Here is a 24,270-nt window from a genome sequence, read left to right as displayed (position 1 = left end):
GGAGTCTGTTTTATCAATAATAGGTCTGATGTCTTTCCACTTTAAATATAAGGATAATGAGCAAGGAATAAACTAAATAATGACCGGACCACTAAATTCTTATCACAGGGCTCAGGACTTGCAGGCGGCCTCTATTTTGCAGACCTGGTGACTTTCGGGAGTGGTCGAGTCCTGATAATATAAATGCATAAAATCCAGAGTGCATAACAGGAAGTTAGTTTATACCGCAAAAGTAACAATTCTTAGAAGCTTAAAGTATTATCATTTTTATCTTATAGGCAGGCCTATTCAAGAAGCCCAGTCTTTATCAGAGGACTGTGTGAAAGCATGGTGAATAATAGCACCGCGCACAGTAAGATAGGCCGAAGGGCATTTTTTTTAGAACAGCTAATGGGAACCTAGAGCCCGCTGCAGCCGGAGACCCAGAGAGACAGCGGATGTGTCTGGAGCCCCTGTTTATATCAAGTCTAGTTTTGTTTTTAGATTACTATTAATTATTGAACATTTGGTGGTTGTTGCTGGTGTTTAAGACTAAGTCAAAAGAAGATCTTTAATCAGCAGTAAAACTGTGTTTCCCTGTTAAGGGTAGGTGAGGTTCCTCAAGGATTTCTTTTGGGGTTGCATGAGGAGACTTCCACTCATTTAGTTTTTACCTTGCTTTACCAGGTATGTCATCTGCCAGGACAGGTCACCATCTCCCCCAGCCATATGGATTCTTCTAAAAGCATGAGGATGCTTTCCCCAGGGCCCTTCCTCACTGCAGAATAAATATTCTTTGGCACCTGCTCTCTGTGATCAGCGATCTTCTCCACCAGCATTTCAGGGTCTTTCGGAGAGGCACATTGGTCCCAGAGTCCTGGCACACCAGAGGCAAAGGGCCAAAATACTGTGCGTCCTCCGAGCCCTTTTGGCTTTTCTATTTTGGAGCTGTGAGTCTTGAACACCCAATGTTCAGTTCTATCAGCCTTGAAGGGGCAGTAGCGAGTCTTAATTTAATACTGTCATTTTCTTTTGGTGTGGAGGATATATAGGGAATGAGGTAAGACAGTTACCCCTTTTATTTAATAGGCTTTTCTATTTTAGTTATTTATTTTTGAGACAGGGTCTCATTATGTGCCCAGGCTGACTTCAAACTTGCAGCGAACTTACTGCCTGGGATCACAGGTGTGTGTTACGGTGCCAGGCCTTACAGGGGTTTTTATTAGGAATAGTATCGTGTCCATCTGTCTCGTAGGTGCTGGCCGATGGCCTGCCGCTTGGGTGTCTGTTAGAAGTCACCTTCTATGGCATGTTCATAGACAACAGTTACAGTTTTACAAGAAAAATGTAAAACAAAAACTAATAAGAGCAAAAGCACATTTAGTTATACACAGTATAGAACCAAGACTCACAGACACTAAGTGGAGCTTTGTTGAGAAAGCACCCCGTAGCGGGGACTCAGCAGAGAGCTTCCCATGGTTCTACTTCCCATGGTTCTACTGGAGACGTTCTACCAAAAAAACTGCGGGTGAAAAAGGCCTAGAACAACAGAGTTTCGGTGACTGACCAAGTAAGGCAGTTACTGCTTATCACACCGAGCACAGAGTTGGTAATTAGGACTGAGATTATCACACCAAGCCCGCGAGACTCTTCATCAGCTATGTGTAAACACGATGGTTGTGGGATAATTACAAATATATAAGCATGAACGTGGAAAAGCCTGTCGTCACAAATAACTTTACTGTGGAGAACAGCAGTAGGAGAAGATGTTTACCTGAAAGTGATATTTTGCAAGATTCATACACTGGCGGCACATAAATGTGTCTAACACACAAAGAAGTCTGCAATAGTTAGCATCGAAGGTACACATAGGAGATGTATATATACATATACATATATATAATGTTTTATTTTAAGACAAAATTTAGAATCCTTTAATGAGTCTATCTAGATAGATAACAACACAGACAGAAGTCAGAGAATAGCTTTATATGCCTGTCATGGTTTATGTCAGTGGCCCCCAGGCCTCATGCATTTGCATTGTGCATTTGTGATTGGTTCATTGTCTAGCTCTTGGATTGGGGATGTGAATGCTATACCAGCCTAGGACTGGAGCCAGTATACAATGTAATGGCAGGAAGAAGGTGTGTCTCACTCTTTTGCCTGTTTCCTCCTTGGTGTTTACAGCTGCCATAAACTGCGGCCCAGCCATGCCACCCTGTCTTGGAGCCAACTGCGTATGGACTGAAACCTCCAAAAACTGTAAGAAATAAACCTTTTCTTTCCCAGCTTTGGGCTTCAGGTATTTTGTCTCAGCAATGAGTAAAAAGTAACTAATACAATGCCCTACAAGTTCAGCAAACAATACTGGTGACCACAAAAAGGCTTCTTGCCAAATATACCAGAGTGTTACATTTACACATAATAAAATGCTGCTTTGGGCAAAGCCAATATATGTAGATAAGGATGTAAAAGGCAGCACTGAATAGTCTCAGATATATGTAGCAGAGATGCTGAAAACTTTGGATCACTTTATATACTTAAGGTTCAGCGGCAATAAATGTATATTGTATTAAAGAGAACACTTAACTGTTATCTTTTTTTATTAATCTTGCTTGCTTTTAAGTATATAAACCTTGTTCCTTTGGCAAAGGTCAGGGGCACACAGTATATTTAATCCATAGATAGATACATAGATATAAAATCCATTCCCAGAGACTTATATAGCATAAAACATACTATAATAATCTGAAATGTTATTTATCTAAATAATAATTATTTATTTAGCCAAAACTACAAACTATTTCAAAGGCTTTATAACAAAATAACACTTAAATTAACTGCGTCTAAGCTCAGTTTTAAAAAAAAATCTTAAGAAATCTAATAGAAAATGTAAGAACCTTATTATGTAGATGGCTGATGAATTTTTTTATATTTTAAAGGGAATAAAACAAAACAATAAAACAATGAGAACAATATTGGCAAAAACAAGACAGTAGAAAATTCACAGTAGTTACTATATTGCATATTGTTATCCTCTAAGTAGACGCTCAGATTGCGGGCTTTAGGTCTGCAAAGTCAATCAAACAATACAGGCATTAAGTCCTTTCCTTACTCCAGTTGCTGTCAGCTCAGCCTGTGTTCCTGCAAATCAGCCAGCTGCTTTCTGGACTGGCAGGTAAGGATCTTCTCTCCCTGCCCAGGCACCAGCTGAGTCACAGGGAGTTTCCTGGTTCCCTCCTGGCTGGCTCAACCCCCACTGGCACACAGGAGGGTGCTGGAGACTTTCATTTTATATAAGTGTATTAAATTTTGAAACTTCTTGTACTCAGTTTAAGTAATGTAATAATTTTTAATAAGAATACTTTTGGGATGCATCACAGTGAGACCAGGGAGAAAACGGGAGTCGCCGCCCTCAGCTGAGTAAACTGGCATGAACTGGTGCAGACAGTGGCTTTTCAGCCATGGAAGCCAGTCCTGAGAAAAGCTGGGTTTCTGCGGGCTTACAGTTCAGTAGGCCCTTGTGTAATTAGCGCCAGGGCCTTTTGTTCAGATAGCTTAAAAGACAAATTCACTTAAGCTGGTTAGTAAAATAAAGGTAAGGATATCTTTAAAACTGCTAACATACAACATTACTTACCTTGTTAGAAATACTCAAGATAATATTTACCCTTACAATGCAATGTCCCTGTACAACAGCTTTGGGGATTTCTTTGCTAAAAAAAAAATCACAAAGTATTAAATATGTTTGTCTAATACCTTGCTTTCCATAAGTAACACAAAATTAGTTGTCAAGACAGGAAAAGTTTAAATACATATATTATAAATATTTACAGTGTCTTATTATGTTTGATGCTATAGTGTATGAAGGTATACCCAAATATTTCAAGGAAAGAGACACTATGGTAGCTACTGTTATATTGTGTTGTCTTGTGGTGAAACACTATGTTGCTTAAATTGTTCTGTTCTGACCTGTTTTGTTATGTCCTCTTTTATTTTAATTTTTTTAAAATAAAAAAATAATAAATAAATAAAGCATTTACAGGAACGTATTTGAGCCATCCATGCTAAATGTAAATTTAAATGTTCTTGATAATAAGAATATAAGATATTGGGATTTTTTATTTTTAACTATAAATTATTAACATACAGAAAGGTATCCTATTTCTTCCTCAAGGTTACTAAGATTTAAAGTTCTAATATGGAATTCTATCTTTATAAGTTATAAACATATGTAAGTGTTTCCCTCAGGAGGCTCTGACGGGCTGAGACCAGGACCGCCTTCCGCGGAAAGCAGCCGCCTGAACCAGCTGGCTCCAGTTTGCCCCACGGAGGGCCACTCCTCTAGCTTTTCTTGTTGTGCTCCATCCCAAAAAATACCCTCTTAAAAACTCATTACACGTAATTAAGTTGGGTAATGAGAAGATTCATTTCCAAAATTCAGAATTTGATACACAAAACCAAGATCTCATCAGCTGTCTAAGCAATAAAGTTCTTCCTTTAATGACCTAGCATGTTTGGTAACCCTTCAATATCTGTGTTTTTTTTTTATTTTTAAATAAACCCACACATCTATAAGCCAGTATTGTTTTAAATGGAAGGAAAAGACATAAAATGAACTCAGTGGGGCAGGGGCAGGCCCGCTGGGCAGTGACAATGAATGGGTGAGCTGAGCGGGCAGGCACACAAAACAGCAATGGCACAAAAACAATTTCACAAGTCAGAGTGCACTGCTGGGTGCACTGGCCATGTTGGGTTGTAGTAAGGTTTTGTTTTTTGAGTTTTAGGGTTATAACTACAAACAAATCAGAATTCTCCTATCGTTCAGTGTCATCACAGATCGTTTGTGATACGTTGGTTATGCTAACAACAGAATGTTAAGCCAGGAAGAGTCGGGAGGGAGAGAGCAGAGTCAGAGTGGCAGATGAGATGTCTATCCACTGCTCCCCTGTACCACACTGGTTTGAGACCTCATCATTTTACACTCTCATTTATGGCTAGAAAGTACAGAGAAAAACTAACTTTTCCTTTGGTTTTATTTTTAAAAAACAGTCCCAATTTTATAAAATACATCTTAAAGGTGATGTTTTAGACATAGATAACAAGTTATTCATAATCTTGTGAGCGGCACGCACTTTTTAAGGCCTCCCTTGTGTACTTTTGAAGAAGATTTTTTTAAAAAATGCACAAGACAGAATCCTTTCCAGTCTACTAAAATCCAGATTAAACAATGTCTCCATCCCACAGATGAGCTTGTGGGTCCATTTCCCAGGGCCCAGGGGCAGCTGTCACGGGCCCCTAAGGGACACGGCTGGCTGTTTTCTGGTGACCCTGTTCTCACAGGTAGAATCTGCTTCCCGCATTTCTGGACCTTCCAAAGTACACAGGGGTGTGCATCTTCACAGAGGGAAGACAGAAAGGTAGGAGAACAAAGTCATACACAGGGGCTGGTTTTACTCAAAGTCACCCTCAGGATATTTATGTCTGCAGACAAGCAACTTAGGGATAGATCTCAAGGGAAGGAAAGAAAAAAAAAAGAGAGGAAAGGAAAGGGAAGGGGAAGGAAGGAAGGGAAGGGAAGGGAAGAGAAGGGGGACCCAGTTTATGACCGTAGGTTACAGGAGTGAAAAAGGTTAGTGCGTGAGAGATTAAAGAGGGTTGCACACTGCAGTTTGGAGGATCCCCTTTGGTCTAAGGTGTTTAGGCAGGGATTAGACAAACCACGACATCAAAAGGCAAACACGGTTTTTTTTAAAAAAAGCATTCTGCTGTACTTACCGAAGTTGGTGACTCAGTTTACCTCCTGGCTGACTCACCAAAGGATGTCACCAGGTGGGGTCCAAGGAGATCGCCCAGAATCTGCTCACTTCCTCCACAGGGCAGGCTGGCTGCAGCTTTCCTGGCTGGAACCTGAAGAGGATTTTTTGGCAGAAAGAAGCAGGGCACTCAGGGCCCCCTAGAGAGGGTGCATTATAGTCTGGGGTGGGGGTTCCTTGTGGTCCTGTAGTGTCTTCCAGATGGGGGGCCCAAGGTGTGCACCCCTCCTGCGGCTGTCAGGCTGCCATCTGGGGCGAGGCAGCCAGCTGGGGAGCGGTTTTCCCTGCCCGGTGCATAGCAGCCTCTGGGTGTCCTAAGGCTCCTGGGGGTCCTGGGGGTTTCCTCGCTGGGAAAAGGCATCATCACCTTTTTGTGTCCTGAAGCTGCAGTTTTCGGTAAGTCTGATTTTAAGGTTCTGATTTCCCTTGTCTCTTTTCTACCTGATTTTATTTCTGTTATGCGACCTCTATCCTTTCACCCTACCTCTCAGGAGATGGCCCCGAGGTGGGGAGGGGACCAGCGGGTGGACAGGGCAGGGGCCCAGGGCGACCCGTGGTGAGGCCCAAGAGCCCACAGGAAGCCTCGCATGTGAATCCAGCCAGCAGCAGACTGCAAACCGCTTGCCAGCCCTGCCCACGAGGAGCCCAGAGGACTCATAGGAGGCCCCAGCTCGCTGCCCGCCCCTTCGCCCCAGGGATCCAACCTGAGAGGACCCAAACAGCCGCCACCCCAGCCGGGCACCTCAGGTGGGGGAGTTTCGGATTACTCCTGTCTTCCCACTTTTAAAAGTAACTGTTTTTTACTGTGTCAGTTGGATTTTTAGGTCTCACTCTTCACCTCTTACACATTTTCTTTTCCTCCTTTAAAATCTTGCTGCTTCTTTCTTCTTTCCTTTTCCCCAGCCCCTTTGGAAACCATTGGCTTTTTACTAATTTTCATCTTTTTCATTTCTTCTGTATTCTGCCCCCTTTACTTTCTATTGTCATTGCTAGTGTTTTTAAACACTACACACTGGTTTGCTTCTCTGGAGTTGCTCTCTCTCTCTCTCTTAACACTCACAGCAGTTCACTTGGAGCCAACGCTGACAAAAGCCCAAATGCCCACCCTCTGCAGAAGGGCACACAGTCATGCAGGCACGGCATCACCTGCAGTGACAAACACGCTCCCATTCGCAACACGGTAACAGGCAGATTCTGAGATTAAAGTAAATGGCATGCAGCACCTTGAGTGAGGAACTGAATTGCAGTAACTGAGACACTGATCTGTATGGCAGTACAGATCAGAGACTTAATTAGGGGCTGCAGGGCTTCCAAGGGAGCGTGAAAGTCAGTGCCTTGGCCTGGGAGCTGGGCAGCTGTTGTGTGACACGGGAGCGCTCACAGACCTGTCCACTTAGTATCTGTGATCACTGCGACTTCGTGGGGCCCCACAGCTCCGCTTGCTAAGGAGGCCCTCGCGTGACAGAGGAGGACACAGCCACCCCAACGGATGCGCAAATCTCAACACAGAGACAGAAGAAATACATACAGAAACAAGGCAGTGTGACTACTCTAAGGTCCCTGACTCCTCAGTGAATGAACCCGAAGATGCTGAGATGACTGAAACCCCAGGCAGGTGATATGAAAGACTGATTTTAAAAGTGATCAGTGACTCAAAAGAGCATGTAGGTAAACAGCTGAGGGAACTATGGAAGAGCAACTTAATAGGGAGAGAGAGAGTCTGGAAAAGAAACAAAGGCATCTAGGGAATTAAAAGTTCACTAGTTTAAAGATAAAACAACAACAATAAAAACTCCTCTGTTGAAATCCTCACCAGTAGATCAAGGGGAAGAAAAATATTAGGGCTTGAACACAAGCCTGAGAAATTACCACATTCAGAAAGTATTACAGAAAAAATTATGAACAAGACATACAAGACCTAGGGGACGTAATTAGGAGACCAAAAGTACAAATAATCAGTTTAGACAAAGGTGGTGAGGAGCAGACTAAAGGCACAGAAAACCTATCACATGGATGACAGCAGGTAATTTCCCGCATTTAGGGGAAAACGTGGACATCAGGGTAACATGATGGGTGTAGGGTCCCAGATAGACATGATGACAAGAGAATCTCCCCATGTCATACGATGAACTGCAAAAGTTCTTAACAAAATAAAAAGTTTTGAAGGAAGCACGACAGAAGTATCAAGTAAACTAAAATGACAATGCCGTCAGAATAACAGCAGACTTCCCAGCAGAAACAAAGGGCCAGCAGGGCATGGAGGGATGCATTTCATGCCCTGAAAGGAAATGACCACACACCTAGATTATTATAATAATTAAATTTAAAATTCAGCATAAAAAGTGAACTAAAAGGTTTCCAAGACAAGTATAAACTAAATCTTCACTACTACACCAGCACTATTGAAGGTACGTAAAGGAATTCCACATTGGAAGAGTAATCTCTCATCTCCAATAAACCAACAGACTCAAAATCTAAAAGACTGCTGCTATACACAGAGAATTCTCTGGGAAGTAGCAATTTCCTGAATGTTCTCAGTACTAGCAATAAAGATACCTACCGAAATTAATTTACAAGCCTCATAAATAAAAGAAAGAAAGAAAGCGAGATAGAGAAAAAGAAAATGAGAAGACATGGAAGCAACATGCAAACTCAGACTTCCAGTTTGCCAAGGGAAAACCACGGGGGCAATGAAGTGGGAAACTGTGAAGGCCTGAGGAGGCTGAAGTGATAGCAGCGGAGGTGACAAAGCAGATGAATGACGCTCTAGAAACAATCAACCTAAATAACTTCTCAGATAACTTCAGAGGGGCTGGTCACAATGAAGAGTGTGGTTAGTGACTCTTGAGATGATATGATAAAAAATAGAAGAGTTTAGTAAAATGATGGAAATCATGAATTCCCAATCGAGGAAAGAAGTGGAACCCATGAACTAGATTTAATCAGATATCCAAGAGATTAAAAATCCTATTGAAGTGAATGAGATTAAAAATTCTACAGAGTGGAATGAACCAATATGAGGACAGAATATCAGATCTAGAAGACAGGATTGCAGGTAGAAATCATGAAAAGGAAGATTTCTTTAAAATAGGAGATCACAAAGTATCAGTCCAATAGCTGCTGGATGATGCAAAGAACAGCTATAACTAAGGTGGGAAAAGGTCTCTATGATGGAAATTATAATGCACTACCGTGCAAAAGCTTATTAACTTGGTGTCATCCCCTCTGGCTATTTTTACTATTATTTCCTGAGCTGTGAAGTCTTATTGAGGGGGTTATTGCCCTTGTCTATATCCTTAAATGTTTCCTTAACACTTAAGGATACTGAACAAGAAATTGAAAGAAAGAAATTTAAAAAACACTACAAGATGGAAAGACCTCTCATATTTATATATTGGGAGAATTGGATTAATATTCTTAAAATAGATATACTACTAAAAGCAGTCTACAGATTTGAAAATCCCTACCAAAATACCAATGACCTCTTTCACAGAGCTAGAAAACACATCCCTAAAGTTCACAGGGAACCACAAAGACTTGGCTCACAAAAGCAGTCCTCACCCAAAAGACCCACACTTGTGACACTGCAATTCTTGCATTCAAGACATACTATGGTAGGTTTCGGATCTACATGGAGCTTGTGGAATTGTCCTAAGAATAGAAAAGAATAGAAGAGAGGTTTGGGAAATAAACCTAAGCAGCTACCACCATCTGATTCTCTGCAGGTACCTAACACATACAAGGAATGATTTCATATATGTATAGTAAATGCTTAAATTTTTAAAAATTCATTACAATAAAAGACACATCACCCTTAGTCACCCTCAAAACCCCACCCCCCGTGTTATGCCATCCTTCTTGCCCCTCTGAGGCAGTGCTGGAGGAGGTTTTATGTCTCTGGTTGTGTGGTTGTGGCTACTAAATTTAGTAAGTGTGTCTGAAAAGAGGGCAGATTATCTCAGGAGGACTAATACCAGTGTATCTTTTACTGAAATCGATTCTCAAAATTTAAATATTCTCTGAATAATCTGATCCTCTCGTGTGTTGGGAAAAGTCGGCTTTGTTAGCAAATGGCACAGAGAAAGCTCAGTAGTCATATGTAGGAAACGCAGCTAGATTCTCATCTCTCGCCAGATATAAAAATTAACTAAAAATGGATTAAAGACCTAAATCTAAATCTAAGGCCTAAAATTCTCTAAGGAAACACTTAGGGACATAGGCAAATATATAGGAAGGCAGTAACCCCCTCAATAAGACTTCCATAGCCCAGGAAATAATACTAAAAATAGCCAAGTGGGACGACACCAAGTTAATCATCTTCTGCACAGCAAAGGAATCATTAAAGGAGGAAGGATTTAGCCCACAGAGCGGGGGCAAGTGCTGGACACCCCTTCTTCCCACGGAGGATCAGTATCTAGGTCTCAAAAAATTTAACACCGAAAGCACATGTAATCCAAGGAATAAACGGTCAAAGTTAGGGGACACTTGCTGAAAGAAGTACAAATAGCCAACAATTATGGGAAAATATGTTCCATGCGTTTAGCCACCAGAGAAATGCAAGTCAAAACTGCTCTGAGATTCCAAGGGACTCTAGTCACAATGGCTGCCATCACCAATGATAAATCCTGGCAAGGGTGTAGAGAAAAAGGAAGCCATAGACACTGCTGGTGGAAATGTGAGTTCGTGCCACTGCGACAATCAGTACAGAGGCCGTGGTTGTACACTACAACCCTCACGGGACCTGGCTCTGCTCCTTCCATGCAGGCGCCCAGCAGTGGATGACAGATAAGAAGATGTAAATCCGCACCCTGGGGTGCTGTCCAGCCACAAACAAAACCATGCCCATTCGGCAAGAATTGGGGATCATCACATTAAGATAAGGCAAATTCAGAAAGACAGACGCCACGTCTTCTCTCAAACGTGGAATGTGGAACACAGGAAAACAGAATGACAGGAGAGCAGGAGAGGTTCCTGGGGAAACGGGGAGGGTATGACCCAAGGAAGCACACGCGCATGTGGACCTGGCACAGGAACCCCACGGGTCTGTGTAACTCACATGCACTGCCAAACACAGAATACAACGAACACGGCTTCTCAATTAAATCAAGGTTTATTATCTTACACAAAGTGTTCCAGAAATTCCCACCTTTCACAGATAATCACAATGACATCAGTAAAAATCTCCTAATTCTCATAGCCTATGCTAAATCCTCAAATCCCCCTACAATTTGCTTTGCTTTGGTTTAAAGGGGAGAGAAAGAGAGAGAACATTCTTAACGCGTGCGGGTGTGTTTCATACACCCTCCCCTCCCTTCCTCTCCCCTCCCCTCCTGTCCTCACCTCACCTCTGCTTTCCTCTCCACTCAGAAAGTTTTCCGGGTCAGGCCACCAGGGCCTGTGGCTCCAGTTAACAAACCCAGGTCTTGGGAAGCCCCAGGGACAGCCGTTACAGTCCATATTTGGAGAAGTCACTTCCTTTCCCCATTCCTCCCCCTCCACCTGTCTCTACAGCCTTGATCTGAGACTTTCTGTCTCCTCACTGGGGCTTTTTTATGGGTGTAAAGTCCAGCATGGATTCTGAGCACCCAGAGGAGGCTCCCCTGATTTGTACCAAGTTAATTTTTCTGACTGAATTAGAGATGCAATTCCAATAAAAATGTGCAATTCTGATATTCACTCTTGTGTCCTTTTCTTGCCAAATACAATAAGAAAGTTCTAGAGCTTCAGCTCTTAGATGGAGGCGAATTTAGGTTAAATATAGGGTTAAAATTTAGGCTAAAAGTTGGATTTAAGGATCCACTATTCTCATCATACTGACTATACAGTAAGGAATCCTGGAGAGCAGAAGATTGAAAGTCGATGGAATTTATTTTGAGACAGGTTTTCTCTGTGTGGTCCGGGCTGCCTTGAATTCACTATCCCTGTCTCTGCCTCCCAAGTGCTGAGATGACAGGCCTGTGCCACCGCACCCAGCTTAAAAGTTGTAGATGTGTTGTCTTAAAACAATTTCAGTTTACACAATGGTAACAATTTCCAAATTTTGCCTCTATAAAGAAAAGGTTTTATAATCTAATTGGAGATACTCACACGTCCTTCAGATCTGACCAAGAAGCAGCAAACTATGGAAATTCAAACAACCCTCTTACTTAGAATAACTCTAGCTTACATCACAAACCAACTCCATATTTCTTAACTAAAAGTTCACCGAATTTAAATGAAAGTTATACATCAAGTAGTATTTTCTAAAATCAAAATTCTAGCCTAGAATATATAATACAGTGTACTGAATATTACAGTTTCTTTTTCTTTAAACAACAACAAAAAAGACATTAGGCATGATGAATTACCCTGGTTAGTTGAACTTGCACCCAAGCAAAGCATTTATTACATCTTCCTAAAAAGAAAAAAAGTTACACAATTACAACGCAGTAAAACACAACTTAAGAGGTAAAGTGGTCTTTTAAAGGCCATTTAACATTTATAAGGCACCCATAGGCATACAGAGGGCACCAGGAGGATCATAAAAGGGAACAAACAGAGAAGGTTAAACAGCAGCAGTTACTTCCTGGTGTAAACCTGCTCTCTCCCATGAAAACCCCTTTTAATGAAGCTTGACAAATAATTTTATAAGGATTCACCAAGAGGGAAATTTTGGCTGCTCCTGTTTAGCCTGAGTGTTTAATTCTGAGCGTTCTCCTCTGTAAACCACCCCCACACTTGTCAGTATCTTCAGTTCTCTCTCCATCTGTTAATGCTTGATTTAAAGAGAGCAGAACTCAATTTCCACGTGAGATTTGCATCTTCACTTAATAATACTTAGCACTGTACTAAAAAGAAAATATTTACATAACAGAGAATGAGACCCAAGGATGTATGGAGAGTTTATAGGACAGTAGCGTCTGCACAGAAAGGATAGGAACGGGAAGCAGAAGGGGAGAATTTCCTGAATGTCATAATAAGGCAGTCTTGGGGAACCTGATCTATTTCTAAAGGCTGTGGTGAGCTGGGTAATTACGGGAGGTGTTTGACACACCCTCAGGCATCATAAACCCTCCCCACGGTATCACGGGAGTCAGTTCCTGCCTTGTGGCCTGTGACCTGCCGTCTTGGGCATTCCCTGACCTTTGAGACCTCACTGCCCAGAGGAGCGGCCAAGTCCTCTGACCCTACCCTGCCTCGGGGTGTTTCTCAGACCCTCTGTCCTGCCTCACTCTCACTCCACTTAGGAAACAAACTGCTCGGACCAGTTGCTGGGTGTTGTATCTGTGTGCGAAGACATGGCACCCGCTCAGTAAGGATTCGTGCAGGGACTGAATGGTCTATTTTTTCTGCCTTCTGTGTTGCGTACAACAATAATAGAAGTTTACCGAGAGCTTACTATGTGCCAGGAATAGTTCTGACTCTGTGCCAGCCGGTAGCTGTACTACTGACTAATTCAGTCAATCCCTCAGCCTTTGATGCTGGTACCTTTATTATACCCATTATACAAATTGATAGGCAAAAGTAATGGGAATTTGGGGGCCTTTTATTAAAAAGTTATTTTCCTTAAAACATGATGCTGTACTTCCATAGTTTGGTTTTTGTACAGATCCATTTGGAGTTTACCGTTGCACAAAGTCTGAGGCAGGGATCTGAGTTTGAATCCCTGCTCGTCTGCCCGCCTTGCTCGACTGCCCTTCCTGTCGTACAGAGGTAGTTAGGCTGTCTCTTTTCCAGGGCTTTCTTTATCCTGCCACAAATAACGTTGTCACCAATTCCTGCCTGTGTTTAGGGGTATTTATGCAGAATCACAGACACAGAATTATGGGGTCAAGGGAACCAACATTTCCTGAGTGTTCAGATTGTCAAGTTATTTCCAAAGAAGTCACACCAATTTCTCGTCCAGCCATCAGTAAGAGAAAACTTAGTTTATAAATGCTCATAAGTGCTCAGTAGGCCCATACATTCTTTCCAAATAAAGCTGGCTATTGGACATATAAAAATGCTGTCACCTTTTTAATTTAATGCCTTTTAATGAATGAGGTTGAATTTTAAAATATTTTTACTGGTAATTTCTTGTGAGTGACTTTTTCTGACAATTCCTCACTCTTCTACTGAAGTCTTAGTGTTTTTCTTTATTGTGTTGTGTGTACTCTTAACATTTTAAACATGCTTTTTGGATTTGTGGCAGTAGTTACCAGATTACTATTTGCAGTCACAATTAAACATAAAAAATAGTACACTAAGAAACTAGTATAAAAATAATGAGCATCTAATAAAACAGTTGCTTGTCAAGGTTGGTGACAAACTTTCATAGGTGAGTAAGTGAACCAGACAATGCTAAACCAGCAGAAGCAAATGTCTGTATCAGGAACCCTGGACAATATCTAAAAAATAAAGTTACTTCCTGTAAGAAGTTCTCTAGCTATGTTTAGCAATTAATGAGTCTTAAATACACACTACGTACTTTTCTTTTTGGGGACAGGACCTAGCTATGCTACACAAGCTGCCATGAACCTGCCCTTTCCTGCCTTAACCTCTTGAGTAGCTGGGATTATAGGTATTTGTCACCATGCCCAGCACCTAGGCACAATTTTAAGTTCTTCCACATAACATCCACAATTCTTATGCTCAGAAATATTATTTTCATCATCTTTCTTTCCCAAATAAAGGAAGTAAAACTGACAGGAAATAAACATTGTAGGTACCGTGCCTAAATGTCTTCCAATATGCCACACTTATGAAACTTAAGAAACGCACAGCAGCCCAGTGCCACAAACTTACAGCTGAGTGGACTTGAGACAGACGCATGTGTGAGAGAGGAGAGGGAGAGACAGAGCCACAGAGAGAGAGAAAGAGAGAGAGAGGCTCAGCTTGGCCTCACACTCACAGTCCTCCTGCCTCAGCCTTCTGAGGTGCTGGCTTACAGGCATGTGGCACCACCCTTGGGTGAATGACTCGGTTTTCTGCTTGAGCCTTACCCGGCCACAGTCTGAAGCAGTGGGCATATTCCTCAGCTCGTACACGGCCACCTGCCCATCGCTGTCTCCCACCAGAAGGCAATCTGTGTGCTTGGCGAAGAGAACAGTGGTGAACTTGATTCCAGGGTTGGCAACATTTACGATCAGAGGGTCCAAACTGCAACGAAACATTTGACCCATGCATTCAGCCTTACGGTGCTTTTCTTTCTTCTTTTAGTACTAGAGACGCTTTTCTTTCTTCTTTTGGTACTAGAGACGGAGCCCAGTGAGGACTGAACTGCAATTGTTATTGTTGTTGCTGTCACCATCTCCATCCCCATCGTCACCATCATCTGAAGACAGCTTCTCTCTAAGTCACCAAGTGGCCCTGGCTGGAAGCAGTCACCCTCCTATCTCAGTCTTCCCAGTAACTGGGATTAGTTTGTTGCCCAGCTAAAATGGTCTTTTTGAAAAGTTGGATCTTTTTTTTTTTTAATGTAACAAAATCAAAGGCCTCTGTTTCCAAACTCAAGGTTACTGTTTCTAACTACAAAATCAAAACCTTTCATTGTTTCAGTGAACCAGGTTCAATCAGACAAATGAAAACTTGTTGGCAAGTAAGATGTGAACTTTCGTCTGATCTGTTTCCTTGCCCGCACGCCTGGCTGGGCTCCAGCACATGACCCTTTGGGCAAACACCTCCACGGGTGACTGTGCATTCTCAAGATGCGGTCAGCATCTGGGTTAGCAGAATTTGAATGAAAGTGATCTCCCCTGCAATGAGGGGGCATCTCACCCAACCAGGCGAAGGACTTCAGAGCAAACGCTGGCCTGCTCCCGCCATGAAGAGACCCCTGCAGAATGCAGTAAATGTCTCTCACACAGAGTCCGGGATGGACAGGGAGGCAGAGGTGGGTCGGAGATGGAAAGAGGCAGGGTCACCCTGCTGGTGCTGGAGGACTCTGGCTAATGCAAGTTCTCAAATTACTGTCCCCTGGGAGCTGCGGGTCTCCATCCACATGAACCTCTAGAACCAAAAAGGACATTTCTAATACACTTCCCCCCTACTTTTAGTCATCCAAAACAATCTAGCTACGCCCTTCAAAAGACCAAAAGTAGCAGCTTTTGCTACTTGTAAAGAGGTGTTGTCCTAGGAACTGCATCACTAAGATCAGAGGTTGGATTATTTAACAGTCACTGCTGACCTGAGTCCCCGCCTACCCCAGAGGAACAACCCTTGATCTTTCTTCGATTAATATTATTTTGATGAACAAATGATGATAAAGAATTTTAAGTTATTGAATTATTAACTCTGAGTAAAAAAAAAAGTTTACCACTCATAACAGAGCCATGGAATTTTGTCACTTATTTTAAACACAAATGTATTTTCTTGTTCCTTTTACTAGTTACTAGCATAAAGATTTATATTTCCCAGTGGAAATAGAATCATTGAGCATTTTACTGCAGTGTTGTATAACTTTCATACTAAAGAGAACAGATGGACTTTTTGTATTAAAAAGAATAGAAGAATCTGATCACCTTTGTGTAGTATCTTCAATAGAAAATCTTGTTAAGTGCGTAGTCCTTTGAATATGTTTTGAAATGAGATAAGACAAAAAGTAAACACTGCAAAAGTAGTAATTTTGTTTGCCCTTTTATCTTATTGGAGAGAATCTCACTGTAGAGTAGACATGTAACACATCTTCCTGCACACTTCACACCGCACACCAGGCAATTAACACAAGTGAGTGAGGACCCAAGGTGCACATGGCAGCCGGTGCTGAGGACCGGATAATGCCAACTCTCCACTCAGACGTCTTTAAGGCTCCGTGTGTTATAAGCAGGCAGTGTTAATGCAGCAGTCTGGCATCCAGCTTTACTCATAAAGACTCAAGGAACTAGGCATGGTGGCACATATCTGTGATCCCAGCACTTGGGACGCCGAGGCAGGAGGATCACTGTGAGTTCAAGGCCAGCCTGGGCTACACAGTGAGTTCAAGGTCAGCCTGAAACTACAGAGTGAGACCCTGGCTCATAAAACAAAACAAACAAAACCAACAACAACAAAAGGCTGATGAAATAAGCTGGTTACTGGTGTTAGAGGGGCAAGGGTACTCTCCACAGATGCTAAAACCACCATGCATCACTGAGTCTGAAGTGCGTCGGCTGGAAATGACCCTGAGGAGGCATCCATATGGGCACTCACGTGCTAGCGTGAAGGTCCCAGATCTCCACTCTGCTCTCATTGGCAGCCGCAAATACATAGCATGATTTGGGGGACCAGGCGACATCGTAAACCACGTGAGTTGTTGGATAAAAACTCAGAAAGGGCCGGAAATTCTCCTGCTGCCATATCATGACACCCCAATCCGCTGAACAGCTCAAGAATACATCGGGACAAAATGGGTTCCACGTAACTTTATACACCGGACCCTAGACATAGAAAAAATAAAACACATAAATGGTATTTAACTTCATGTCTCTCAGACTTGGCCAGTGAACTAAAAACAAGATGATTTCTAGATTTATACACCACCATTGTTGCATGGGTATTATTTTAATAGATAATAAGATCAAAAACTGACTTTTTCCTTAATCATTCCATGTAGAAAGACAAAAATAAATTGCTATAATCATCACTAACTATTAGTATTATTACATGTTTTTTAAAAGATAATAATAGTATTAAGAAAAACAAAGAAATGAGGGAGAAAATGAAAAAACCTGGAGGGAGAATCATAAAAAGATACAAAGACTAGGGGTGGACCAGAGAGAATTTCACTCTGGAATCAGCAAGATATTATAAGCAAAAGCCTTTAGAAACAAAAAATGTGACTTCTATAATTTGTAAGGAGAAATTAAAGATTTGATATTATTTTTTTCAGATATACTGTGATAAATTTCCCACGCCTATCATAATTAAACTCACCTTATGTCCTCTATAGGTCTCTAAGTATTGCTCATTATATGAACAGGAACATTTGTGAATATGACCTTCTTCAGTGCCAGTCAAATAGATATTTGTGTCCTACAATACAAGAAACCAGAACGCATTGGCAGATCAGACAATTCAGGATGTATTAAAGTTAACTCAGAAACCAAAGAGGAACACTATCTTGAATACAGTTATCAGTTGCCTTTCTCCTTCCATTATGATCTTACAGTAATTCCTTTGCTGGAATAGATGGCCATATTTAATTTTCTATCTAAAATTTATGTGGAAAACCTGGATTAAAATCAGCAAAAGACTTTCTAAGATTTGAAGTTGCCTGACGATTAAATGAACCATCTACAAAAACAAGAGTGGCTCTTTCCATAGTGTAAGTCAAAGACAAGACAGGTGTTCTAACAATAAATACCACCGACTTGATAAATGTTTATGCATATGATGCTGAGAGATGATTATTGCTGGGAATGAAAGGTTAAACTCCACAGCACCTCAGACATCTTTAATGCTAAATGTGTGTACCCAGTGGGGATATGAAGTGTGCTTTGCACTGAGGGACAGGGTCCCAGTCCTGACCATGTGGGGCGTGGTCATACAGCGATCCCAGCACCAGTTGGAAGCACTGTGGAGCTGCAGATCCCCAGGTGCCAGCCAACCCTGCACTTGAGAATGCTCCCAAGCACCCCACATGCTCATCAAAGCCTGAAGCACAACACTCAGCGCACACACAGTACAACTACCAGACTGCGGGTCCTACACACTCTTTAAACTACACACGACATTGCATTCATGGGCAGCGTGTAAGAGTTCCCTTTCACCCACATTATATTTTCTTAAACAGTTGGTTGCATCGGATAGTATGCGTGCCCATTCCATTAGATGTAAATTTTCATATGGTTTTACATCTCATGTGTTAGTGAAGTCGAGGACCTTTTTTAGGCTTTTTGGCCAATGGTGTTTCTTTTTCTGTCTATATCTCCTAACAACTTCACTAATAATCTGTCTTTTAAAGTGTTAAGTGTGTAAGTCCTTTATCCTAGATCTTATTGCTTTGTCTATTACCTACATTGCAAATATTATCTGCCAGTGTGTGGGTTTTCTGCTTACTTTCTTTTACTGTCTTATTGCTTGTGTCTAGATGTCCCCGCAAAGCTTCATGAGGTCAAAAATGGGGCTTTCAGAGGTGGCTGGATCTAGAGTGTGTGATGACAAGATTAAGCGTGTGTGATTACTAAATTAGTCCACTGTTTGCTCTGGCGTAGTTCTGGCTGCGGATAGTGGGAGGCCCACCCTGGGTGTGGTGGTGCGACTCAAAGGGCAGGAACCTGGAAGGGATCAGAGAGAGACAGGCTGCTGCCACCACTTGCGTGCTGCTTGGCTGTTTTGTGGCCTTCTGCCACCATGAAGTGTTGCCCCTCTGCCATGTGCCACCCTTCCTAGCAGCCAGCCAATTACAAACTGAAACCTCCACAAACTGAGCTAAATAAACCTTTCCTCCTTTAACCGTGGGTGTTGGGTATTTTGTCTCAGCAACAACAAAAGTAAACAAGGAAACTGTCTTTAATAAGCTGATATTCTGATTTTCTTCCACAAATTAAAATATTAGTGCATCCAAGAAACCTTTCCCTACTTTGAAGTCATAGAGATTTTTCTTACTTTCTTCTAAAGTTTTTTTTTTAATGTATTATGGGGTAGAAATTTCACTTCATTTTTAAAATTTGCGTAATGATTATGTCCACATCCTCTGTAAATGGTTATATTTCACTAGAAGCCTTCAAGGGTGCTGACAAAAGTTGGGGTGCCTGGTAAATATACTCATCAAAGAGCATTATGCAGGAGACAGGAAGGGGTGAGTCAGAAGCTGAACACTGCAACAGACAGCTCAGTTCACCCTATGAAGAGCTCTGGGCAGGAGATATCTCCTCACCATCCTGCTTCGTGGCAAGGAGGACAGATAAGTTAAATTCTACCGTTAGACATTTTAGACTCTGTCCCTTCAATAAGCCAGTCAAGCAAGATGATAACCTCAAACTTAACGACAATCTATAATCAAATTGAACAAAAACAATTTAAAAATCACAATTAACTTCTGTCTCCATCAGTCTTAACAGGTTGTATCTTATTGTATTTTATTATATGTGATAATATAAGCAAAAAATTTTATAGACAAGTAGATTATACAGAAACCATTGTTCATTTTCTGATAGTTGGTTCTAAATACCCTGTAATACTGTCATTCCCTTGAATGGCTTTACATTGTCTTGATATATTTGGTGCTACATTATACGAAGTTATACTCAAAGATTTCAAGGAAAGAGACATTATGGTAACTACTTTTATGTCGGGATGTCTTGTGGTGAAACACTATTTTGCTTAAATGGTTATGCTTTGACCTGCGCTGTTTTGTTGTTATGCCCTCTTTTATCTCAGTCTCCTTTTTTTAATTATTTACTTTTTTATTTTTATCTTTTTAATTAAGGGAAAAATAAAAAATAGCAGGATACATTATAGTAACCCACTTTGATTTCCTATTAACTTGATTTGAAATCCTGTATAGTCCTCACCATCTTGCTTTGACTGATTTTCCCCTATTCTGCTTTGCTTGATAGTACCAAGTTCAAAAGTATAGGCAACAACTGTGAAGACCAGAAGATTCATTATGATGCCCATTCCGGTTGACTATTATCTTCTTTTACAGTCCTGTAATGTCTCCAATGTTTTGGTTTTATTCTTTACTGTTTTGTTCAATTTTATTATAACTGATGATATAGGCAGTTCTTTTTAAGAGAGCAAGAGGCAGTATGGTAACCATTGTTGATCACCTAGTATCTTGTTTTTACATTATCTATTATGTCCATCCTTTTGATTTGACTGACTCTGTTCTGTTATGTCACATTTGGTTTTACTCTCTTAAAAAAAAAGTAATAAGAACTGTGGGAGTAATAAAACCCAAAATGTGTAATTGTCATTGTACAAAAGAAAGGAAAAGAAAGTGCTCTAAAGGATATAACTGCGTATATATTTAAGTGTATAAGATAGATAACCATATTATTGAGTTTTGTTGGATCATTGAACAAAACTGTTTCCAGTCTCACTGTTTGAAAGTCCACTTTATATGCTTTAATTTTGTAACCTGAACAACTATTTCTAAGATAACAATATGTAATCTATCAACTAGTGATTTTCTACTGTTTATTTTTTCTGAAATTCTGTATAACTTGTACCCTTTTTCTGTTTTTTTCTTTTTCTCCTTAAATACAAAAATCACAATTAAAAAGCAGAAATTTAAAGATTATATAAAAGAAGGGAGACTAAACTATACGCTGCTCACAAGAAAAGTGCTTTTAAAACATGTCTAAAAACACAAATAGGTCTAACAGAAAGAGACAGAAAATTATACACTATGATAACACTGGCTTAAAGAAAAGTGGAAAAAAAGAAATGTAAAAATTTAAATTTAAATTTTAAAATTAAAATTAGCATTCTGGATAGACAGTATTAACAGTTACAAGTAAGGCTATTTCATAATGACAAGGGAGTTAGTCAAGAGTGTGTCAGAGGGTATTGCCTGGTCCTAGTAACAAAGCTTTAAGATATATGAAGAAAACTAACAGAAAAAAATAGGCAGTTCAGTAACTAGGGTTGGACAATCCCTTTCCTCACAATGATAGAAGGAACTGATGGAAGAAATAGGAAAAACATCAGCAAAAAGTAAACTAGAGCAAAACTATCAAGCACTTTCATCTGATGCTGTCTGTGGAATATCCTCCCTAACTGCAGAACATGTACATACTTCTGTCAAGTGCACTGCTATCTAAAAACGCACATTCTGAGCTTTATAACAGATCTTATGGGGTTCAAAAATATTCCAGTCATGAAAGGTAAAGTCTCTGATCATAGAAGAACTCAGCTAGAAATCTGTAGCAGAACAATCTTTGGAAAATCATCAAAAACTTAAACACTGTATTACACATCTTTAAGCAGAAAATATAGGAGAAGGTAGTGAATATTTTGCACTGAGTAAAAATGGAAATTAAAACATCTCAATTTGTAGGGTGCTGTCAAAGCAGAACTTAGAAAGTTACGGCACAAATACATGCATTAGAGAACAAGAAACACTGCAAATCAGTGACCTCAGCTGTCATCTCACAGGCGAAGAAAAGTAGGAGTAAATTAAAACCAAAACTCAGAAGAAAGAACGTCACCGTATAAATCAATTACAGCAATACCTCGGTTCACAAAGGCTTCTGTTCTCAAACAATTCAGTTCATAAACAAAAGCTTTTGGCAAAGTTTTGCTTCTCTTAGCAAACTCTGCATGCCGTGATCAACATGACCACGGCCATCTCTCCCTGAATCACGGGATGAACTAAGTTTGTGAACTGAGGTACCACTGTATACAGAGATCAGAAAAACCTGGTGAAAATCAGCTAAATCCAAACCTCGCTCAATAGATCAATAAAACCGAGCTGGGCATTGTCATGAGCACTCACGGTCATAGCTACTATGCGGGGCTGACACAGAAGGGTCACTTGACTCCGGGAGTTCAGGATCAACTGGGCTACATACGGAGACCACTGAATCAGCAAAGAGAAAACTCAAAAGACTTCCAGACAGATTAATCAGGAAAAAGAGAGAAAGTAAAATTAGGAATTACTGAGATAAGGAATTATATTCTATAAGTATTAAATGATACCAAAAGAATATTATGCCTATAATAAATCCAACAACTTAGATGAAATAGGCAAATTTCTTTTTTTTTTAAATTTTATTTTAGGAGAAAAAGAAAAAAAACAGAAAAAGGGTACAAGTTATACAGAATTTCAGAAAAAATAAACAGTAGGAAATCACTAGTTAATAGATTACATTTTGTTATCTTAGAAATAGTTGTTCAAGTTACAAAATTAAAGCATATAAAGTGGACTTTCAAACAGTGAGACTGCAAACAGTTCTGTTCAATGATCTAACAAAACTCAGTAATATGGTTATCTATCTTATACACTTAAATATATACACAGTTATATCCTTTAGAGCACTTTCTTTTCCTTTCTTTTGTACAATGACAATTACACATTTTGGGTTTTATTACTCCCACAGTTCTTATTACTTTTTTTTAAGAGAGTAAAACCAAATGTGACATAACAGAACAGAGTCAGTCAAATCAAAAGGATGGACATAATAGATAATGTAAAAACAAAATACAAGGTGATCAACAATGGTTACCATACTGCCTCTTGCTATCTTAAAAAGAATTGCATACATCATCAGTTATAATAAAATTGAACAAAACAGTAAAGAATAAAACCAAAACATTGGAGACATTACAGGACTTTAAAAGAAGATAATAGTCAACTAGAATGGGAAATAGGCAAATTTCTTAATAGACACACATTATCAAAGCTGATTTTAAAAGAAATAGATGGTCATCATGGCCCTGTATCCATTAAAAACTTGAATTTATAGTTTAAAATTTCCTTATAAGGAAAATCCTAGGCTCAGAAGGTTGATTAATTCTATCAAGTATAATAATACATAATGCTAATTTTATGCAAATTATCCTTTACAAAACAATTGTATGGGGTCATCATGATACTGGTATCAAAACCAAAGACCCAACAAAAAAGCCGAATACCAATATCCCTTACAGACAAAAATGCAAACATTTACACAAAAATTTAACAAACCGAAGCCAGTGGCACATTAAAAAGGTCACAAGTCACAATCCAGTGGGACTTATTTCAGGCATAAGCGTTCAACATATTAGCAAGCTTACAAATAAAAAACATTTGGTCATCTTAATAGATACAGAGAAAGCATTTGGCAAAATCCAACATCCATCCTTAATGAAAGTGTTCACAAAACTAGAAATGTAATGGCAAGAGTATCTGCTTTCACTGCCTCAATGCCTCATGGTACTGGAGGTTCTAATCAATGTTATCATGCAAGAAAACAATTAAAAAGGCAATCACATTGGAAAAGAAAATAGTCTTTATTTACAGATCACGCAATCATCTCAAATTCCTCACACAAGGACAATGTGTAGACAACAGACCAACAATTCTTAACCAAGGACTAGTGATATTTTGGGTCAGATAATTCTTTGAGCAGTGGATGGTAGCAAGAGGCTGGTAGCTTCTGGTATCCTGCAGGATTTAGCAAAACACCAGCATCCTGGCTGGTCTCTACCTGCTAGGCTCCAGCAGCTCTTCTCTGACTTCATCCTGACCTACTGCAGCTGCAATGACCCAAAATATCTTCAGATGCAGATATAAGTCTCTTGGAAGAGAAGTCCCCACTCTTACCCTTGATGAGAACGTTCACTGTAATCTACCTTTCTAAGTGAAGGTGGATTACAGGATTTGAGAATGAAGGCATTTAGAAGATGGCTATGGTAGTAAAAGTGAAAAATGATCAAGGCCTTACATATATTGGCAGTGGTATGCATGGATCAGAAAGGGTAAAGAGGTTTAAACACGGTTGGGATAACAGTGTACAATGCAGAAATAGCTCAGGTGTTGTTTGCATAAATGGGTGGAACACAGTGATGCTTAAAAGACAATTATATGAGACATAATCAAAAAAACCACCGT

General features: G+C 40.3%; 1 protein-coding gene and 1 long non-coding RNA gene across 7 annotated transcripts in view; one reads left to right on the top strand and one right to left on the bottom strand.

The window, feature by feature from the left end:
- Positions 1-2,116: 2,116 nt before the first annotated feature.
- Positions 2,117-4,482, top strand: LOC134473460 (uncharacterized). The gene is made up of 3 exons (XR_010043667.1): positions 2,117-2,241; positions 3,100-3,157; positions 4,231-4,482. It is a non-coding gene; the product is annotated as an uncharacterized LOC134473460 (long non-coding RNA).
- A 6,404-nt stretch (positions 4,483-10,886) lies between these two features.
- The window catches only part of Dnai4 (dynein axonemal intermediate chain 4), a 56,885-nt gene continuing 43,501 nt past the window's right edge, over positions 10,887-24,270 (bottom strand). For 2 of the 6 annotated variants that reach the window (XM_063258736.1, XM_063258737.1), the window contains 3 exons: positions 17,664-17,762; positions 16,941-17,167; positions 12,199-14,912 (listed from right to left, as the gene is read on the bottom strand). In XM_063258736.1, the coding sequence (XP_063114806.1) occupies positions 14,555-14,912; positions 16,941-17,167; positions 17,664-17,762 (684 nt within the window). In that variant the 3' untranslated portion in view covers positions 12,199-14,554. The other 4 variants (XM_063258732.1, XM_063258735.1, XM_013143173.3 and 1 more) reach the window with 3 other exon arrangements.

Source organism: Cavia porcellus, unplaced genomic scaffold, assembly GCF_034190915.1.
Source record: "Cavia porcellus strain 051 isolate PalLab524CR breed Dunkin Hartley unplaced genomic scaffold, mCavPor4.1 scaffold_1, whole genome shotgun sequence".
NCBI classification, from domain to species: Eukaryota; Metazoa; Chordata; class Mammalia; order Rodentia; family Caviidae; genus Cavia; species Cavia porcellus.
This window is presented reverse-complemented; position numbering and strand designations above follow the sequence as displayed.